Source organism: Crocuta crocuta, unplaced genomic scaffold (genome assembly GCF_008692635.1).
Source record: "Crocuta crocuta isolate KB4526 unplaced genomic scaffold, BGI_CrCroc_1.0 scaffold463, whole genome shotgun sequence".
NCBI lineage: Eukaryota > Metazoa > Chordata > Mammalia > Carnivora > Hyaenidae > Crocuta > Crocuta crocuta.
This window is the reverse complement of record NW_027527929.1, coordinates 1367768-1385754: the sequence shown is the minus strand read 5'-3', so window position 1 is coordinate 1385754 and position 17987 is coordinate 1367768. Positions and strand designations below refer to the sequence as shown.

Below are 17987 nucleotides of genomic sequence, written 5' to 3'. Positions count from 1 at the left end.
CAGCGCCCCCGGGGGGGGGGGGGGGGGCGTGTATGTGTTAAAATCTGGAAGAGAAGCCAGGGTGGGGGCCCAACAAACCTTGAGGCCCTAGTCAGGAATTGTACGGAAACCTAGCCCCACCCACTCACACTCTCCCAGGGCCAAGTTTGTAGTCTTAGAAAACCCTGGAGATTTGATCTTGGTGTGTGCTGAAAGTTCTCTTTGGGGAGCCCCTGAGAACCAGCACTTGAGGAAGACGGGGTGGATCCCTAATTAGGATGGAAATCGGGCTGTTTCTGAGCAACTGTCTCCTAACTCTCAGAAGGAGATGTGGCTGGCTAGAGAAGTCTCAGTGTCTCACTGGCAGAGGCATGTGACGGAGTTCCCTGCTCACCCCACCTCACCCCATCCCCCTGTAGCTGCACCCGGGGCTCCTACCAGCCGATGGAGAGGACAGCCTGGGTCCTGATGGCTGCTACCTGCCCCCTCCTCCAATTGTGGGATTCAAGGGTGTCTAAAAGCTGACCTGGACTTAGCTGAGTGTAAGGAAGCCATTTGAGAAAGTGAAAAGAGCTGCTTCCCTCCCCTATTCTGCTCCCTCCCTTCCTTAGAAGTGCGGCTATTAATTAGACTTCTGGACAGCCACAGACTTGGGGTGAACCCTAGCCATCCATAGAGGACCTTGCCAGGAAGTGGGCTGCTGAGGCAGACTGAGTGTGGGAGGATGGGCAGAGGCCAAGCCCAAGGGCCAGCAGACTGGCCGCTTGGCTGCCCTGGCCCCCGGGGTGGCAGGTCCTGCTCCAGCGCTTGCCATGGGAAGTCAAGATGTGGCTATTCGACCGAGGGGCGGGGGGACAGGGCCTCCAGAGTTTACAGGCTTAGAAAACAGAGATTAATAAACTAATCTCACATGTCCAAAGAGGGAATTAATCAAATCAGCATTTTCCCAAAGTATGCTTCAAAACATTTAGAAACACGAAGTGGTGATTACTTGATGGGAAAAAGGGGATAGAGGACCCCAGGTTTGGGAGACTCATGAAGCTCATGACAGATATGCAAATTAATGAGAGATCACTGTGGGCTTCTTGGGGATTTCACAGGGCAAACAGGCAGCACACAGCAATTCCGTGAGGGCTAAAGGGGCAGAAATCCCCGTATTTATTTGACCCTTGTCACGGAAGATCTCATGTTCCACAGGACATCATTCTGGAAAATGTTTGCCTTGTGTCTTTCTCCAAGCCCCCTTCTTGTGCTTAACCAGTTTGGGAAATCATGACACAGACTCAAAGACTATGGGAGGTATGACTGCGGAAAAAGCTGCCAGAGGGAGTGAGAGGGAAGCCCTTGAGGCAGGAAATGGGGCTCAAGATGGGAGGCATGAGAGGGAGAAGTCCAGACCCTAGGGGCGGGAAGGTAGGAACACAGCTGCTATGGCCTGGGGGAGAAGGGACTGTGGAGGTCAAGTTCTCACATCCCTCCCAACCCCACACTCAGCACCAAGTGGGTGCCAGTGATGTTTCTTAGGGGGCTGCTGCAGCCTTGGTGGCTTGGGGTGGCTTGGGGCGGGACGTATTGGTTCAATTCTGTCAGGCCCAGGGGACAAAAGGAGGGGCCCTGCTCCAGCGCTGCAAGGGGGGACTGGTGACCGACTTATTAAGCCCCTCTACTCTATAGTATGGATTGAGGGGCCCAGGGAAGCAAGACGTTAGTTCTCCCTGGCAAGGTGGCATGATGTCCCTCCCATCTTCAAACCACCCCTGCCTTTTCCCATCTCCCTCCAGCACCAGTGGGCTCTGTTCTTCATGCAAAGACATGATGTCACTGGGAGAGTGGGAGCTGTGGTCAGAGGCACCCTCAGAAGCAGCTCGTCCAGACCTCCCCTCCTCCTCAGAAGCTGCAGCCCCCACAGCGCAGCCTAGCGCCCCAGGCAAGAGCACAAGGACCTTAATATACGTTGGTATGTGGCTTGCAAGGAAGACAGGCACCAGGCCAAGTATCGCTGTTACACATGTCAAGTGTTACTGTGGAAAAGGAGCAGGGCTGCCTACGTGCCCAGCTGCCCTTTGCCAGCATTTTTTTTTCTGACTCAGGATCTTCCTGAAGTCCAAGAAGGTCAGTCTCAGAAGCCAGAGGGGCAGGAGTTTCCTAACTTAATAAGCAATCTCAGTTTCCTAGACAAAGCCCTTTGACTCCTTCCTTCCCCTCGGGCCCATCTCCCTCTCTCCTAGAACATAGCACCTAGGGTAGCCTTCTCCCTCCTGGAATGGATGGAAAGGCTCTTCATTTCCAGCTCACACAGATGGTATCAATCAATTTAGAACAGAAAAATACAGAGATACAATAATGATATAATTATGTGATGTAAATATTAGCTCCATTGCTTTCCTTATAGGTCTGTGGGGTAGACCACCTCATATCCTCATCATAGCACAGAGGCAGTCATGACAATAGAAATAACAATAGTAATTACAAGAAGTGTGCTCTGAAGACAAAACCACAAGGCCAAGCTCAACATACAAATATAAAAATAGAATTCACACATAAAAGCATTTCCAGGAGTCAATAACACACAGTACCATGGGCATGGGAAGTATGGGGAGTTGGCAGAAGCTGTCCATGATTTTCTAAGTGCAGGTGTTCATTGTTCAGGATTGTGAACTCCTCCTCCATTATCCAGAGTAACTTCCCCAGAGAACCCTGCCTGGAGCCAGCCATGCCTGGGCCCAGCCTAGAGGCCACTGAGAGTCTGGCTGGTCATTTCTCCCTGGTTTTGCTGGGATAGAGGGGCTGCAGCTCTATACACCCATCCCTGGGGCTCTGTGCTCTTTCCTCCCCTTCTTCCATGGCCTCTACCTCCCCCTCCCTGCTCCAGCCCCCGCCACCCCCACCCCCAGCAACGGTCCTCTCCTTTGCTTTTACCTGCTGACTTCCCAGCCACAGCAACCCCAGGCCTGAGGCTTCTCAAGGTTAATCTCAATGCCTCTGGTTCACTTACTGTGAAGAGGAAGGGGGGCCTATTTCGGATCCCAGTTCTCTGGGCGTGGTGGGGTGACTCAGACAAGTCGCCAAGGCAGATGCATAATCTGGGTTTGAGTTCAATGGAGCAGGAAGCCCTATCCTGCTTTTTTATCTGTTTTTTTCCTCCTTTCTTTATCTTGGTATTTTTCATGGAGGGAATCTCGAACCTGATGCTCTTGTCCTCCTCCTGTCAGTTTTGTGCGTCATTAACTTGCTCATATGCAGGCTGGGAATGATTTTTCATTTAGTCCTCCTTCTCCTCCCCCTCTGAGCTTCCCAGCCCAAGAAACACATCTCTGCTGTTGGCAAAAACACCTCCCTACACATCCAGACAAAATGCATCCTGGCCACCTGAGCCTCACCTCCAAGAACCAGCAGGATTTAGCAGCTTTTTTCCCCTCCATTTTCTTCCCTCAAAAGAGAAAAGCCTTCATAAATGAAACCATTTATAACCAACCATTATTTAGCAGAAACCAAAGATCCCAGGGTAGAAGCATCTGTTTTCCCCTGTGGCTCCGGAGCTAATGGATGCTGTACTGGGTTCTTGAGAATGCCTCTCTTGGGTTCCATAGCCCATCCTAGGGTCTCTCACCCTCTCTCCACCTCAGAAGTCTCTCAATCCTCTGCGGCCCCTGGCAAAGCCCTGGGCCTGCGCCTGCCCACCAGCTGTAGCTTGCTCAGGGAGCAGCCACATTCCTGCCCTCCCCAGCTGTGAGCATGCTTGTAGTGCCCTGTGAGAGACAGCCCCCTCCTCCTGCCCTGTACCTCCCCAGCTCCCCTCTCCCCATCCCTAGTCCACAGAGATGGCGGATGACATTCCCCTAGAGCCCAACCTCTCCCTTCATCAGCTTGGAGCCCCCGATGGTGGAGAGAGGGACTCCGGTCAGAGGTCTGGGCATCCCAGGAAATCTGGCCTGGCAGCTTGGGGTCTGGGGAAGAGAAGTCAGGCTGTAGAGACACTGCTTGGTTTATAAAGTAGTGCCCGAGACCCGGACCACACACAGGGACCCGGGGAGCTCTGACTGTCAATGCTTCTATGACTCTGTCATGGAGGAGAAATGGTGGGCAGTGGCAGGGAGCCACCCTAAGTGGGGGGAGGGGATTGCTGGTCCACCTTCTCTGCACCTCCTCTTCCCTGCCCTGACTCAGAGTAGGTCCTCTTAATGGTTGCTAGCTTAGAGGCAACTTCCATCCTCCTCCGGCTGCCTAAGGGCCCCTTGCCCAGACACCTCCTCAGACGCACCCACACGCCCACTCCAAGGGTCACTCAGAATGGCCATTGTTCTGTCGGCTGGGAAAGAACCACCCAGGCCTCTCACCTCCGGGCACAACCGGAAATGTGCTCTGGGGGCCATGTCTGAAAACAAACAGCAGGCCCCCTGGGGTTGGCAGCAGACAGAGGGTGCTGGCTCCAGCCTAGGGCCGGGAGCACAGAGGGGCAAGAACAGGCCTTGGACACAGGGCTCTTCACCAGGCCCCAGCCTTCCCAGCGGGCAGCCTGGTAGAAGTACAGGGGCAGAGACTCCCATCTTTAAGAGGCAGTCAGGCATGTTGGCTCCCCCCTCAGCCCTAGCTGGGTGGGTGGGAGACTCTGGGGGCTTCTGGGCCACTGGGTCCATCCCGACCCCCCTCTCCTCCATCCTCTTCTATGTGGCCTCCACCTCCCGGGGCGTCCGATTGCGCTCGGCCTGCACCCGGCTCTTCACCTTCTTCCCCAGCTCCAGCCCTGCCCAGCTCTTGCCCTTGGCCTGTTTGCCCCGGCTCCTGGAGGGGCACCACATGCGCTCACAGTACTCGTCCACCCGGGGTAGGTTGGTGAAGCCGATGAGCTGCAGGATGTCCTTATACCAGGCCTTCGAGGGGGCGGAGGTCAGGCCTCCCCAGGCTGGGGGCTCCTCTGGTCTTGGCTCCCGAGGAAACAGGCTGTTGAGCTGCGTGGCCGCAATCACCTCCAGAGCCAGGCGGACCACAGTCTGGGAGAAGCCGTGCTCCAGTGTCTTGCAGGTGTAGATGCCCGCATCCAGGTGGCTGAGTCTGCGGAACAGCAGCCCTTGCTCTGTCTGCACAACTCTCTCATCTGTCTTTACCTGTGGGGGGCGAGGGAGGGGATGAGGGGGACGTGCAGCAGGGCATGCACACCATCGGTCCCTGCTTTTCCCAATTCCGCAGTTGAGGACCTGGTGCTTAAGCATTTCCCCTCCCCATCTCCCCTTCCAGGCCCGCCTCCTCAGCACTGTGAGCCAATTGCAGGCAGGGTCTCACCTTCCTATAACCCAGGGCAGAACCTGCAGAGGAGGCTTTTCAAAGATTTCACCGACTGGTTTCTCCCCTAGTCAGAGTTCTGTGGGACCTACCTTGGCCTTATGGGGGCCTGCCACATAGTCCCTGGGAACAGGATGGGCAAAGGGGTATTTATAGGCTTTTATTCAGGGAGGGCTGTACCCTTAGCCCTAGGACTAGAAGTCCCTTCCACTTTACACACACACACACACACACACACACACACACAGACACAGAGTCTTCCCTGTCCCTGTCAGCACTGTTCACTCCCCCAGCCATGGGTGGGCTGAGTGCCCATCACAGTGCGGGAGGCAGGAGCGCTACTCTGATCCCCCCTGGATGTCTGCACATCTGTACAGTGAGGCTGGACTGCTTGGGTGGTAAGTATTGTGTAACCATCTCGTTGCTCCGTGTGCCTGGCCCCCTGGGGGTGTCTTCCTAGTGCCTAGCCTGACAGCTGGCCCAAAGCTGGCCTCCCCCAGTTCCCAAGCTGGAAGGAGAGCCCCTCCTGTAATCAGCCCACTCCCTCCCCTTCTCTGCCCCTGGGAGAGGCTGGAGAATGGTTCCTCACCCTGCCCCACCCACACCCTCATCAGGCCCCAGACTGAAGCCATTTCTGGGGTTGACAGACCTTTCCGGATGGGGGAGGAGAGGGCCTGGGCAGACAGCTGGACTCCAGGGAGGAAATGTGGGGCTAGGCAGTGGGTGTGTGTGTGTAGGGGAGTGTGTGTGTGTGTGTGTGTGTGTGTGTGTGCGCGTGCGCGCGCAAGCGTCAGTGGTTTAGGCACCATCCTGGGGAAGAGGAGAACCAAAAACGCATGGGAAAGAGAGGCTTGCAAAGATAATCCCTATGGGTAAGCATGGGGGGCTTCCTGACTAGCCCAGACTCCCTTCTCTCTCTTCCGTCTCTAGTACCCACCTCCCAGAGCTCAGTTCAGTGCCTGGGAGTCAGTGGGCCCCCTGTCACAGGAGGGCTTGCAGCCACATCTGGCCTGGGTCTTCCTGGAGGCAGGAAGAGGGGCCCCTCCTTCCAGGCACTGCAGGGACTTACTACATAGTTTTCTTTAGTTGATCTCGGTAGGTTCCCCCCCAGAGCCTGTTCCTAGAGATCAGGACTTGGGGTCGGGGAGGAATGTGACATGAAGACATGTGCAGGCTGGAGGCAAGGTCCTTGCTTACCTGGTCAGGCCCCTCGCCCCCTGGCCTCTGCAAGACCCAGTGCACAGCAGCCTGGGAAGACTTGGGCAGGCACTCCAGGAAGGTGCTGTTGTGTTCCGTGCCGTAGACCGTGGCGGCCGCCACAGAGCCTGTAGCCTCCTCTGAAGGGAGGTGGAGGGAGACTCAGCTCAGGACTGTGGGTCCCCAGGGCCCCCACCAGCATGACAAGGACCTAAGGGTCCATCAATCCACAAGCCGCTCACTCTGTCCAAAGACCCTTCCTCCCCCAGTATACTGACAGGAGCTGCACACGTGGGAAAACTGAGGGCTGGGTGTTAAAACAGGACCAGCCTGAGACCACACTTCACCGGGGTTGAGCCCAGGCCAGAGAGGTGAGGAGGAGCCCCCATGCCTGCCATCACTCACCTTCCTGGCTCTCCCCCAGGCACTGCAGGGCAGGGTTGCCATGCCGAATGTCCTGCCTGCGGAACCGGCGCTTGCTGGTGCCAGACCGGTAGCGGGTGCAGGAGACACCATCCCAGGCACAGTATGGGTCTCGGGCCAGACAGCACTCGGCACAGGCACTGCCGTAGGTTTCACACTGGTGCAGCTGCAGCCGGACCACTCCCAGCCTTGAACCCACGTACAGCATTTGCTGGGACGGACACAAGCAGAGCCAAGGTGAGCCTGGGTCCCACCTAGAAGCAGCTAGGTTCTTGGCCCAGTTGGGCTTCCTGAGACCCAAGCTGTCTTTCAGAATCTCTTGGATGTATCCCCAGAAACCAAAAATGTTTATCGCCCACCTGACATGCACCAGATCCTGTTCTAGGACACAGAAGGCACAGGGCAGACCCGGAGGCTCTTCTCTAAGGGGCTTCTCTAGGTCCTCCTTGTTGCTGACTGTTGCCCTCAGCCTCAATGACCTTTATCCTGATTTGCCTCTGACGCTAGAGGTGCACTCTGCTTCACGCAATCCCAATACAAAAGTTGGGATTTACCCAAAGATAAACTGAGGCAGATAAACGTGAGATTTTGCCACTTGTGAAAGGGCACAGCAGGCCTCTATAAAGTGGCACTCCCCTATCTGATTTAAATTACAGAGGCACGGGGGGGGGGCTCAGTAGGTTGAGTGGCTAACTTCAGCTCAGTTCATGATCTCAACGTCTGTGTTGACGTTCGAGCCTGAGCTGCTTTGGATTTTGTGTCTCCCTCTCTCTGTTCCTCCCCTACTCATGCTCAGTCTCTCTCAAAAAAATGAATAGACATTAAAAAAAATTTTTTTAAATAAATTCTGGATTTTGTTTTCAAGCATGTTCCTGTCTCCCCAGAGGGACTGGCCTTTGTGGATCTCTCCTTATCTGAACACAGTCTCTCTTACTCAGAACTCCCACTGCCCATGGTTTCATGCATCGGAGTCTCAGCTCCCTTCTGGACCCTTGAGCATCATCACAAGGCCTAATTGGCAGCCCCAGGGCCTGCTGCATCACCACTTCCCAGCAGACAGCAGCCTTGCCCAGAGCTTCAGGTGAGGGGTTAGTGGGAAGGAGGAGGGGAGGGATGGCAGCTGCTCCTACCCTTTTGACAGAGATCTCCATCTCAGTGATGGGTGTTGGCACCTGGGGAAGGAGCAGGGTGTCAGAGATGGGTGGGCTGGGGCCAAACCTCCCCTGCACCCCTGCTTTCAGCCTCCTCCAGCCCTTGCGTGGGAGCCACCTATCTCCCAGCCTAGGTCAGCGCACTCTCTGGCAACTAAGGCCAGACGATCTTTCCCAGATGTCGGGTTATTGGAAATGTCCCCTTGTGCTGGCTGGCCTCCAAGGAGGAGGCTTGGCAAAAAGCACAAAGCACCAGTGTCCCCTCCCACAGTCCTGCTCTCCAGCAATGAGACAGCTGTCCCACATCACCCATTCCATGTTGGGAGCACAGCAGTCCCCCGGATGCACACAATGCCCTGCCTGGCTCTGCAGAGGGCCCAGCAGAACCCCGTGGAGACTTGGGGTCTCAGCCACCCCCTCACTGTGACTTGAGTCTGTCAGGGCTCCCTCCCTGGACACTCCTCCCTGGGCCCTCCAACTTTTCTCTGGGCCCCACGGCCAGATAGAAGCATGAGCAAGGCTCTGCAGCAGCCAGTGTCTCACGTATACCACCCACTGGCTGCAAGTTCAGTAAAGACAGGCCCATCTCCTTCTTGTATTTTGCTCCTGTGTCCCTGTGGCCAGAGCTAGACCCAGCAGTGGAGCTGGAGGGAACTCCTCCCAAGACCCTCCTCCCCAAGACCCCCCTCACCTTAAACACCTGGAGCTCCTCCAAAACCACCTCCTCGGACTCAGTGGAGGCCCCACCCTGGAGGGCGATGACCTTGAGCACGGAGCCTGAGTCTGGGGCAGGGCAGGAGGAAGGGGTCGATGGGAGGAAAAGGAGTAGCCTGCCCCGACCCCCCCAACAGCGGCTCATCTCCCCAGCCCGTCCACCCCACTCAGTCCACCCACCAGTCCCCAGGAAGATGACGTCATAGGTCCCGTCCTCTGCCTCCACACGGTCTACCACAATCTGGCGCAACTGCTGGGCCAGGTGAGTTTTGACCAGGACCGGGCGACCCCGCCGTGGCCGCACGGGCCGGAACATAAGTGGGTGGGCTCGGGCAAACTGCAGCACCTCATCTGGGTAGTTCTTGGTGCTGCCAAAGGGTCTTCCTGGCTGCGCTGTCATCTTGCTGGGGCACTGTGAGTGGCAGCAAAGGGAGCACCTGAAACATCCTGGGACCATCCCAGCCTGTTTCCAGGCCCCGCTGCCTGGGCATGCCCACTGTAGGGGGACTGCTCTTGCTGTAGCCGAGGCTCCTTAAATGTGACAGGGCTCTGCTCCCCTCCTTACGCTACCTGCCCCCCCACCCCCCCCCCCCCCCCCGGAGCCCCAGCTCAGCCACGAGGCCCTCCCAAGGTACAGTTCCTCTGGTATCGGCTCAGCCCTCTTCCCCGGCCTGGCTCCAGGCAGATACTCACTACTCCAGGGCGAGGGAAGGGCACTTTGCCCCCATAGGGTCCCCACTGGTGCTGGGGACCATCTTGGTGGGCAAAGGGCCCCTTGAAGACCTCCCAGATATCCTCCATGTGGTACACGCAGACAGCAAAGCCCTGGAACACGGCACTGCCGAGGGCAGACAGGGACAGTCAGGCCAGGGTGGCTGTCATAGGTGGGAAGGGGGCAGCCTGTCCATAGACAGGACAGAGGATGATAGTGCCTGAAGTCAACAGAGACCGAAAAACGAGGACACCCAGGCAGAGACAAAGAGAAGGAGATAGAGAATAGAGCCTCAGAGTCATTGAGTTGGAGACAGAGACAGGGACCCATGGTAAAGTCAGGACATGTAAGCAGAGGCTTAACAGAGGATGCTGGGGGTCCAGGGGTGGGGGTGTGAGAGGAGGCCCATGCACCCACCTGACTGTGCTAAACAGGGTGTACACCTCAAGGGTCCTCCCTGCGCTGGGCCACAGCAGGAACACATCCTCTGGGAGACAGAAGGCCACCATCAATGCCCTACACTCACTGACTCTGAGCCCTCTGCACCCACATCCAGGCCTGCCCCTGGCCATGCCCTCACCCAGCTGGTCAAAGTGGGTCTCGGCACCACCAGGGCCAGGCACCGAGCACACCAGCCTGGCCTTGAGAAAGGTGCTCCATTTGTTCACCAGCACTCGCTGGCCACCGACGTCATTCTGGGGATGGAAGGCCAGAGTCAGCCTCGAGCCCCAGGAGGTGGGGACCCCCTTCCTGTTCCTCCATCCTCACCCTTGTGGGCAAAGGCTTGGATGTTGGCTTTACACCCTTGCCTCAGTTTCCCTCCCACCGCTGGTGGGGATGGGTGTAGGAAGGGGGTGTGGTGAGGATCTGAACCTCACCGCCTCTTCACAGCTCTCACCACGCAGACACGGCCCACACGACTGACAGTGACACAGCCTGGGCCACCATCCGGCGAGGGCACAGTTTCCGAGAAGAAGAAGTACACCTTGTCATCATCCTGATCAGAGTTGTCAGCAATCCGAGCGGCCATCACAAACCGGGGGTCTGGGAGGTGACAGGGTGCAGTTGGTTGGGGGGCCTTACAGGGGAAGATGGGGGGTTGCTGAACCCAGCAGGGAGGGAAAGAGGCACAGGGACCCCACTGGAGGCTAGGGTCCCAGGGGGTAGAGTGGGGTTGGGCCATCCCCACTCCAGTGCCAGCTCTCCTGCCTCCCTGCCGTTGCTGGGGGCAGATCCTATCCCTGCCCTGCTCTGGGTGGACCCTGGGCTCACCATGCAGGAGGTTCTGGTCAGAGTCAGAACGCAAGGCTGGTCGGGGACCCCCAGTCCGGAAGATCATGGCCTCGCGCCCCAGGAAGTCAGCCGTGAGGCCCGTGTACAGCTCCCCACCTGGGTAAGGGTGGGGCAGAATAAAGGGAGGAGGGCCAGGCCCCATAGCTGGTCCCAACACTTCCCAACAACGTCGGGTCTTCCACCCTCCTCATGCCGCCCGGGCCCGGGCATCACCTACCTACAAAGGTGCTGGCGAAAGGACTGCTGGGCTCATGTGGGCACCGCCCCCGCCCACTTTGCACACTGCTGGGCTCCAGGTGGAGCACATGCTGCCAGAGAGGGAGGAAGGGAGGGAAGGGTGTCACCTAGGAAAGCAGCACCCGCCCCCCGCCCGGGCAGTGACCATCGCGTGCAGCGATGAGAGTGGGGGTGGGCGGAAGGCGCCCTCATTCAGGGCCCCGCCAAAGGGGTCAGCCTGGCACAAAGATGCCTTTCAGGCTCCTGACCCTTCGGCCCTGAGCCAGGCTCAATGGGGAGCGTTCAGACAGCAGGGAGGAAATGTCACTGCTTCTCAGTCCCTTGTGGGGCCTGCCCCAGGCTCACCTCCCCACGGTGGCCGACTGTGATGAGGGCACAGGTGGGCTGGAAGGCCCCAGTACCACACGCCAGCAGGTGAGTCCGGTTGTGAGGCTGCAGCACGCGCACAAAGTTGGCACACTCCACCTAGAAGGGAGAAGGGGCAGGGTGGAGGGGATGAGGGTGTGTTTATCATCTCCTTGGGCCCCAAGGCTCAGCCCTGCCTGGCTGATCAGCCCTGGGGGTCTAAGCTGGGGGTGACACTCTTCACAGACCTTCAAGAGCCCTCAGGATCTACTCCAAATGCCCCTAGTGTAAATACCTGGGGGAGTGGCCATAGGCTATCCTGGGGGTCAAGACCTGGGTGTTGGTCAGGGCTAGGGGGTAGTCACTCCTGATAGCACTCACCAAAGGATCTCTTCCCTTGCGAACACACTCCTCCTTCTGTCCTGGCTGCGGTGGCCACAGAACCTGAAACACAGCCTAATTGACTCCTGCCCTCGCAGCCTCAGTTTCCCTAGCTGGCCTCCTAGCTCTCAGACAGACCCTCCCGTCTGTCAGTCCAGCTCACCTCCCGGGGATCTGGCCATGACTGATCCAGCCGCAGAGAGTAGATGGCATCACGGCCCCCCAGAAAAAGGCGGTCCCGGTACTCATCCAGGTACATGGCCCGAAGGTCCAGGGAGCCCCGGGGACCCAGAAAGATAGCAGAACGGTTGGTAGACAGGAGATCTAGGAGGGAGCAAGGTAGGGGGGGTCAGTGCCTACTGATCAGTCTACTTCCCCAGCTAAGGTGTGGAGGTGGAGGGTCCCAGCTGTGCATTCATCCCCCACCCCCAAACTCAATCTCGAAGATGTTTCCATCCATAGGCCTGTTGGAGGGCTTCCGGGAATTGGCTCCTGGGGGTGGGTGGGACAAGGGGCCCTGAGCCCTGCTTCCTACCACTCCATTCCTTAGTCCCTTGATTTTTCAGTTAACATCTCCTTCCCACAGGCCCATCTGTGCCCTAACCCAGTCCCCAGGGAAGATGGCCCTGTTTGCCCCTCTGGCAGAACTTATGGTAGCAAGCTGGGCAAAATGCTGGAAGAGCCTGGAGGAAGGGTGGGTTAGTATGAGCAGTGTGCAAGGCGGACTCAGTGGGACAAGCTGCACAGACAGGGAAAGCGTTCCCAGTAGAGGGACCACCTGGCAAAGGCCAGGTATGGCCACGAGGAGCCCAGGTCCAAGGATGTGATGAAGGAAGACTTCCTCCTCCATAGACACTGCCCTCCCAGGGGTCACGGGTTGAGGGTGGCTGGCTGGGGATGCTGGTCCCAGGAGCTGAGGATCCTGAAATAGGTCCTTGGGGTTTGGCTAGGGAGGTGGAGGTAACAGGTGGCCAAGGGGGCACGCAAAAGGATATGGTAGGAATGAGCGTTGGCTACCCTTGGGAAGGCCGGCTCTCCTATGCCTGCTCACCCATCCAAAATGGCAAGCCCAGCACCCACTCCATACCTAAACTTATCAACAGCCTCTTCCAGGAACTCCTCCATAGCTGACAGTACTTTGGAGGCNTATTTTCCCCCAACCCATAGCTCCTAGGGCAGGACCACATTCTGCCCCCAGAAGCAGCTACAGACTCTCCAGAGTGGAGCCATGTCTCCCCTCTCAGGCTCCCCAGAGCAGGCCTGGGTCTCCCCACTTGGATCAGAGTGCCCAGGGAAAGGGGTCACCCCTCTGGTTTCCCCAAGAAGAAGAATCATGGATAGCTTGTATCTCAGGGCCCTCTCCCACAGACCCTCTCCACAGACTCAGAGNAGGATGGGCAAGAGAGGAGGCTGGAATCACTGCTGGGCTGCGGAGAGCCTCGGACAGAGAGGGAAGAACAAAGGCCAGCACTGTGAAGTGGGCTGCAGGTGGAGGGGGCAAGGCTGTGGCGATAGGGGTGGGCCCCCACCGCAGGCTGCTGCCCTGCTTCTCACTGTCCACCCTGGGCAAGGAGCCGAGGCTGAGTGCAAACCTCAGGATCTTGCAGACCTGTCTTCTCCATCCCTCCCCTTCTCTCCCTGCCCATCTCTAAGGAGGCCTCTCAGGGTCTCCATGCCCCTCTCCTCTTCTCAGAAGCCCCCTCAGGCTGTCCCCTGTGTCTCTGTCTCTCCCACCTCCACCCTCCTGGGACCTGCCCCAGACCCCGTCCTCTTCCCCAATTCCTGCCTCTGGCGGCAACTCAGCTGGAGCACCGTCTCCATGAAGTCCTTCCCACGGGCTGTGCTGTGTGGAAGTGACCTCTGGCTGGCAGAAGAGGCCCCTGCCCGGGGCTAGGTGGGGCCTCCCAGCTGGGGATAGCAGAGTCCCAGGGTCCCACAAACACGCACATGAACAGAGTGCACACTGCCAGTACCTCGGTAGGAGAGCCGCAGGCGAGGCACGCTGGGGCCGGGGCTGGGGCCGGGGCTGCCCCCGAGGAGCGGGAGAGCCCCCAGGACGCAGCAGATGGCCCAGGCTGAGGAGGCCATGCTGGGGAACCAAGGGCACCACGCTGCCCAGCAGAGCCGCCCTCGGTCCCGCTCCTGGTTGCAGTTTGCTCCGTTGCCGCCAGGCCTGACACTTATAAGGCAGCGGCTCCACCCTGTGTAGGGCCAGGGAGGCGGGAAGAGGAGGGAAGGAGATGGGGGAGGGGCCCCCCTGCCATCCACCTGCTGTCTCCCTCTCCCCCCCTCCCCCTCAGGGCTAGCCCGGTTAATGTCTCTGTGTCAGATTGGCCGGCTCCCCACTGGGGAGACTCTTTCCTAGCTGGGATGTGGGTGGCTTACACAAAATGTTCACAAACCCAAGTCTCCAGAGAGAGCCTGGAAGAGAAGTCAGGGGTCAGAGATCAGAGGCTGGTGGGCTGGCCAGAGGTCTAACTGAGCTCTTCTTTGTTCCCTGCCCATGACAGAGACCCCACAACAAAGACAAACTGACTCTGGGCCCAGAGTCCTGATACCAGGAAGGTCCAGCCCCCTAAAGCACCGGCCTTGCTCCCCGGCTCCCCTGGCAGGGCCCAAGTTGCCTGGGAGGGTCATTCCAGTTCAACGGACGCCATGCTTTAGGTGGAGGCTGGAAGTCTGGCTACACTTCATAGATCTGGGGTTGGCAAGAGATGAGCCCAGCCTCCTCCACCCAAGCCTGTCCCTGTCTGGTCTCCAGGCCCCATCCCAGCTCACTGGGGCAGAGGACAGGATCCATTCCATGCTAGGGAACTCTCCCATTTCCCTGCGTCCCGCAGCCCTCCTGGTCCACCAGAGCCCCTGGGCCCAGAATGTCACCAGGTGAGTGGTGGGTTCTTCCTCGAGTTTCCCTCTGCACACAGACTCTACATCTACACGATCCCTCTGGAGTGAATGTGGAGGTGAGGCACTCAGACCCTCACTCCCTCTACCCTGCGCACTGATTCAGGGCAGGAGAGCCACAGAAGAGTGGCAAGGGAGACACGAGGCTGAGGGGTTGAATAGAGGCAAGGAAGGGGACCTCCCTATGTCCCCCATCCCACACCAGCTCCTGTCTCTGCACCCCCTTGCCCTGAGCTATCACTGTACTCCACTAGAGCCCTTTACTCAGGATCTGAGGCTCTAGGCAGTAAGATTTCAAACTTCACCTGGAGTTGGCACTCTAAGGATTCTAGAAACTCCCACAGATTAGGCCTCCCAGGTGGACCAGCCTGAGTCCTTAGATGGTGATCAGGAAATTTGAGGGCATCAGAGAGGGAAGGACCCGGCTCAGGCCACACAGCAGGCTAGGAACAGGCTCGGCTCAGTCCTGGCCTTTCCTGGGACTGACTCTATCTTCTGGGGCTTCTGGAATACTGAGATCCTGCGCCCCCCTTCTCATCCCTGCAAGGGAAACAAGTTGGCTCCTTGAGTCAGCATGAGAACGGCCCAGGGCTTGGAACCCTGTCTCCCTGTCTCCATCTCCCCCTAATACATATATGGCTCCTCCCAGGGCAAATGCCTCCTGGCATTGGGCAAGGGACTTCTCAGGGAGGCCAGGAATTAGTGTCAGCCCACCCATCCTCTGGCTCCTTGGAGAAACTTAGTTAAAGCCTTTCCCTCTTTGGGCCTTAGTCTCCTCCTTCCATGGGCAGGGAGCAACCACGTTGGGTGTAACAGGCTCTACACTAGTGAGGTGTGCTTGTTCAGGGCCTGCCATGGTGATGATTATGTCATGGGCCCTCAGAAGCCTGGAGTCCCTCTGCCTCCATCTCCCTGGGGAGATATTTCAGCCTGAAGACCAGGCTGGGGGCCAATGTCTGGCTGCAGATTAGGTTGGACATAGCCCCTCAACTAGCATGTGGCCACCAGCTGTGGGAAGGAGGCCCCACAGCTCCTCAGTCTGCCGGCTCACCCTGGGGGTCTCAGCTTAGCCAGGCCCCCAGCTGGGGCTGCAGAGGCCTGGGTCTTTTGGAGCAGGATGTACCGGGGAGTCCACTCCACACTTCAGAAAAAAGCCTGTGGCAGGGGCTGAGAGCCTCGGGTCTACTATTAACTTGTATGGCCTTGAGCAGGTCTTCTCCCTCTGTGGGCCTCATTTTCCCAGTCAGGGAAGGGGGTAAAGATCTTCTGTGAAGGCCACTACTGCTGGCTCTAAGACCCCAAAGGGTACCCTTGATACCTCAGATCAATGGGCCCAGCTATGAGCATCTTGTGCCATCTAATGGACAAAGAGGGAACTGCAGGAGGTCCTGAAGCTGCCCACTGTGTCGGGCCCTGTGCTTTGGCAGTGGGGCTACTCAGTAGAAACCAAAGCCTCTTGGCGCAGCACAAGGCAACCAATCATAATACGAAAAGGCAGGTGATTGATTCTGATCAAGAAATCAAGGGGCGGGGGGCTTCATGGAGGAAGCACTATCTAGGCAAAGGATGACACAGCCCAGAAAAAAGAGAGAGGACAGAGCACAGCAAAACAGTCAAATTAGGTGATACATGTAGGGGAGCTTAATGCCATGTGCTGATGGGAGCTTGTGAGCCTGTGGCTGTATACGTGTGTGATGTGTGTGCTCACCCATCAGGTGTCACCAGGTGGGTGGTGGGTACGTGGAGGGTCACAGCCCAGCCTCTCCCAGCTAGAATTCTGGGGTGGGCATGCCTGGAAGGAATGGATGCCTCTGGTTCCTCCCCAACCAACCTCGTTCTAGAACAGAGACACTGGGACAATCGCACAGGCTCCCTCTGACTGTGGACCCCTCTTTAAGGCACAGCCAGCCACCCCCTTGCCCCCGTGTAACCTCTTGATAGCTGACCCAGCCATCCTGTTTTGTTCACAGAAAGCTTAACTCTTGGGGTTTCTCTCTTCTCCTTTCCCAATCCTGACAGTACCCCACATCCCCCGGGTGCCCCCCTCTCCCCTGCCCCTCATTCTCCTCACAGACAACTACCTCCCCCTGCCCCCACGTCAGCCACCCATCCTCCAGCTCACCATCAGTAGGAATATGACTTTCAGCATCTCCGTTCAGAGCATCTCTTCCCCTGGGCACCCCCTCCTGCACTCAGGAGCCCCACTGCCACAGTTCTTCCCTCATTGCCTCCAGTCCAGCCCCCGTCCCCTTGTCCAGCTTGGATCCAGGCCCAGCACTTAGACGCGGGCCCTTAAAACACTCCCCAGAGACACGTTGCCACTTAGCTTCTGTAGCCTCACCTCTGTGTCTTGCATCACCCTTTGCCAGCTCACTCGGTTTCCCCCAAGCACTCCCTGCCCCACCTCCTTCAAGGAGCTTCCCTGGACCCCACACCTCCCTGCAACTTCAGCGCATTTCTTGTAAAACTTCACCAGTATCGTCCATGTTCACCATCTCCCCTTTGCCTTGGCTCACTCCTTCGATCCTCTCCAGTTGGGCTCCCATCCCATTGCTCCAATGAAACCCTTATGTCCAGGTGGCCAAGGCCTCAGGGACCTCCGATGCCCTAACCCCAGGGTAACCGGCCACCTTTGATGCCCCCATCCTTCCCTCCTGGCTCCCAGGGGCCCCTCATTCATCTAGGGTGTCTCCCATCCCCCTAGCCACATGTCCTTTCTTGAACTACCTATGTGGGATGCCCAGTGTCCAGTCGTGGGCCACCTCTCTCTATATCCTCTCTCCCCTGGGCCCTCATCCGGGACCAGGGTGCCTCCGTTCCCTTCTTACTCTGATGATACCTGAGTTTATAGTCCTCTCTCTGCCCTCTCACTTAGCTCCTGCCCCACTTTAACATCCCCACCACCCTGTCCCAGCGGCATGGACAAAAGACTCTCCATCTCTTCTGTGATTGTCCCACCAGAAATGCACTTCCTCCAGGAAGCCTTCCTGGACCACTGGTCATCACATCTCTACAATCTCCATTCCATCTCACACTGCTCTCCTCACTGCACTCATAGTTCTCTTGTCTTCCTGAGTTGATGGGAAATTTCATGAAATTAGGGGCTAGGCTTCCCTCTGAAGGGGTCCAGCATATAGCCCACTCCAGGCACCTGGTAGGTATGTGCCAAAACTGCGGAATGGTGCCCTGGCAGGTGGGCCTGCTGTGACCCTACCTCCTCTCCTGGAATGTCGTCATTCCTGGGTGTACGTGTAGGTCCTTGAGTTCTCCTGCTCCCAAGGGTGGGCCTGAAGGGACCCCTTAGCTCGCCCTCAGGCCTCCCCAGGGACCAGGCAGCTCCTGTGGCTCTGGTCTCCACTGGAGGCATCCCT

At 57.8% G+C, this 17987-nt stretch overlaps 1 protein-coding gene across 5 annotated transcripts in view; it reads right to left on the bottom strand.

Moving 5' to 3' along the window:
• SEMA3G (semaphorin 3G) overlaps positions 1-13833 on the bottom strand; it is a 19320-nt gene extending 5487 nt beyond the window's left edge. The window contains exons 1-17 of one of the 5 annotated variants that reach the window (XM_077749852.1): positions 13686-13833; positions 11876-12036; positions 11713-11775; positions 11332-11451; positions 10967-11057; positions 10729-10845; positions 10355-10500; positions 10037-10151; positions 9874-9943; positions 9438-9582; positions 8925-9156; positions 8722-8813; positions 8010-8051; positions 6862-7090; positions 6457-6596; positions 4704-5084; positions 3360-3404 (exon numbers count right to left, since the gene is read on the bottom strand). In XM_077749852.1, the coding sequence (XP_077605978.1) occupies positions 3360-3404; positions 4704-5084; positions 6457-6596; positions 6862-7090; positions 8010-8051; positions 8722-8813; positions 8925-9156; positions 9438-9582; positions 9874-9943; positions 10037-10151; positions 10355-10500; positions 10729-10845; positions 10967-11057; positions 11332-11451; positions 11713-11775; positions 11876-12036; positions 13686-13800 (2304 nt within the window). In that variant the 5' untranslated portion in view covers positions 13801-13833. Of the gene's footprint in view, positions 1-2345; positions 5085-6456; positions 6597-6861; positions 7091-8009; positions 8052-8721; positions 8814-8924; positions 9157-9437; positions 9583-9873; positions 9944-10036; positions 10152-10354; positions 10501-10728; positions 10846-10966; positions 11058-11331; positions 11452-11712; positions 11776-11875; positions 12037-13685 lie in introns of those variants that run through there. The other 4 variants (XM_077749840.1, XM_077749864.1, XM_077749848.1 and 1 more) reach the window with 4 other exon arrangements.
• Positions 13834-17987: the final 4154 nt, after the last annotated feature.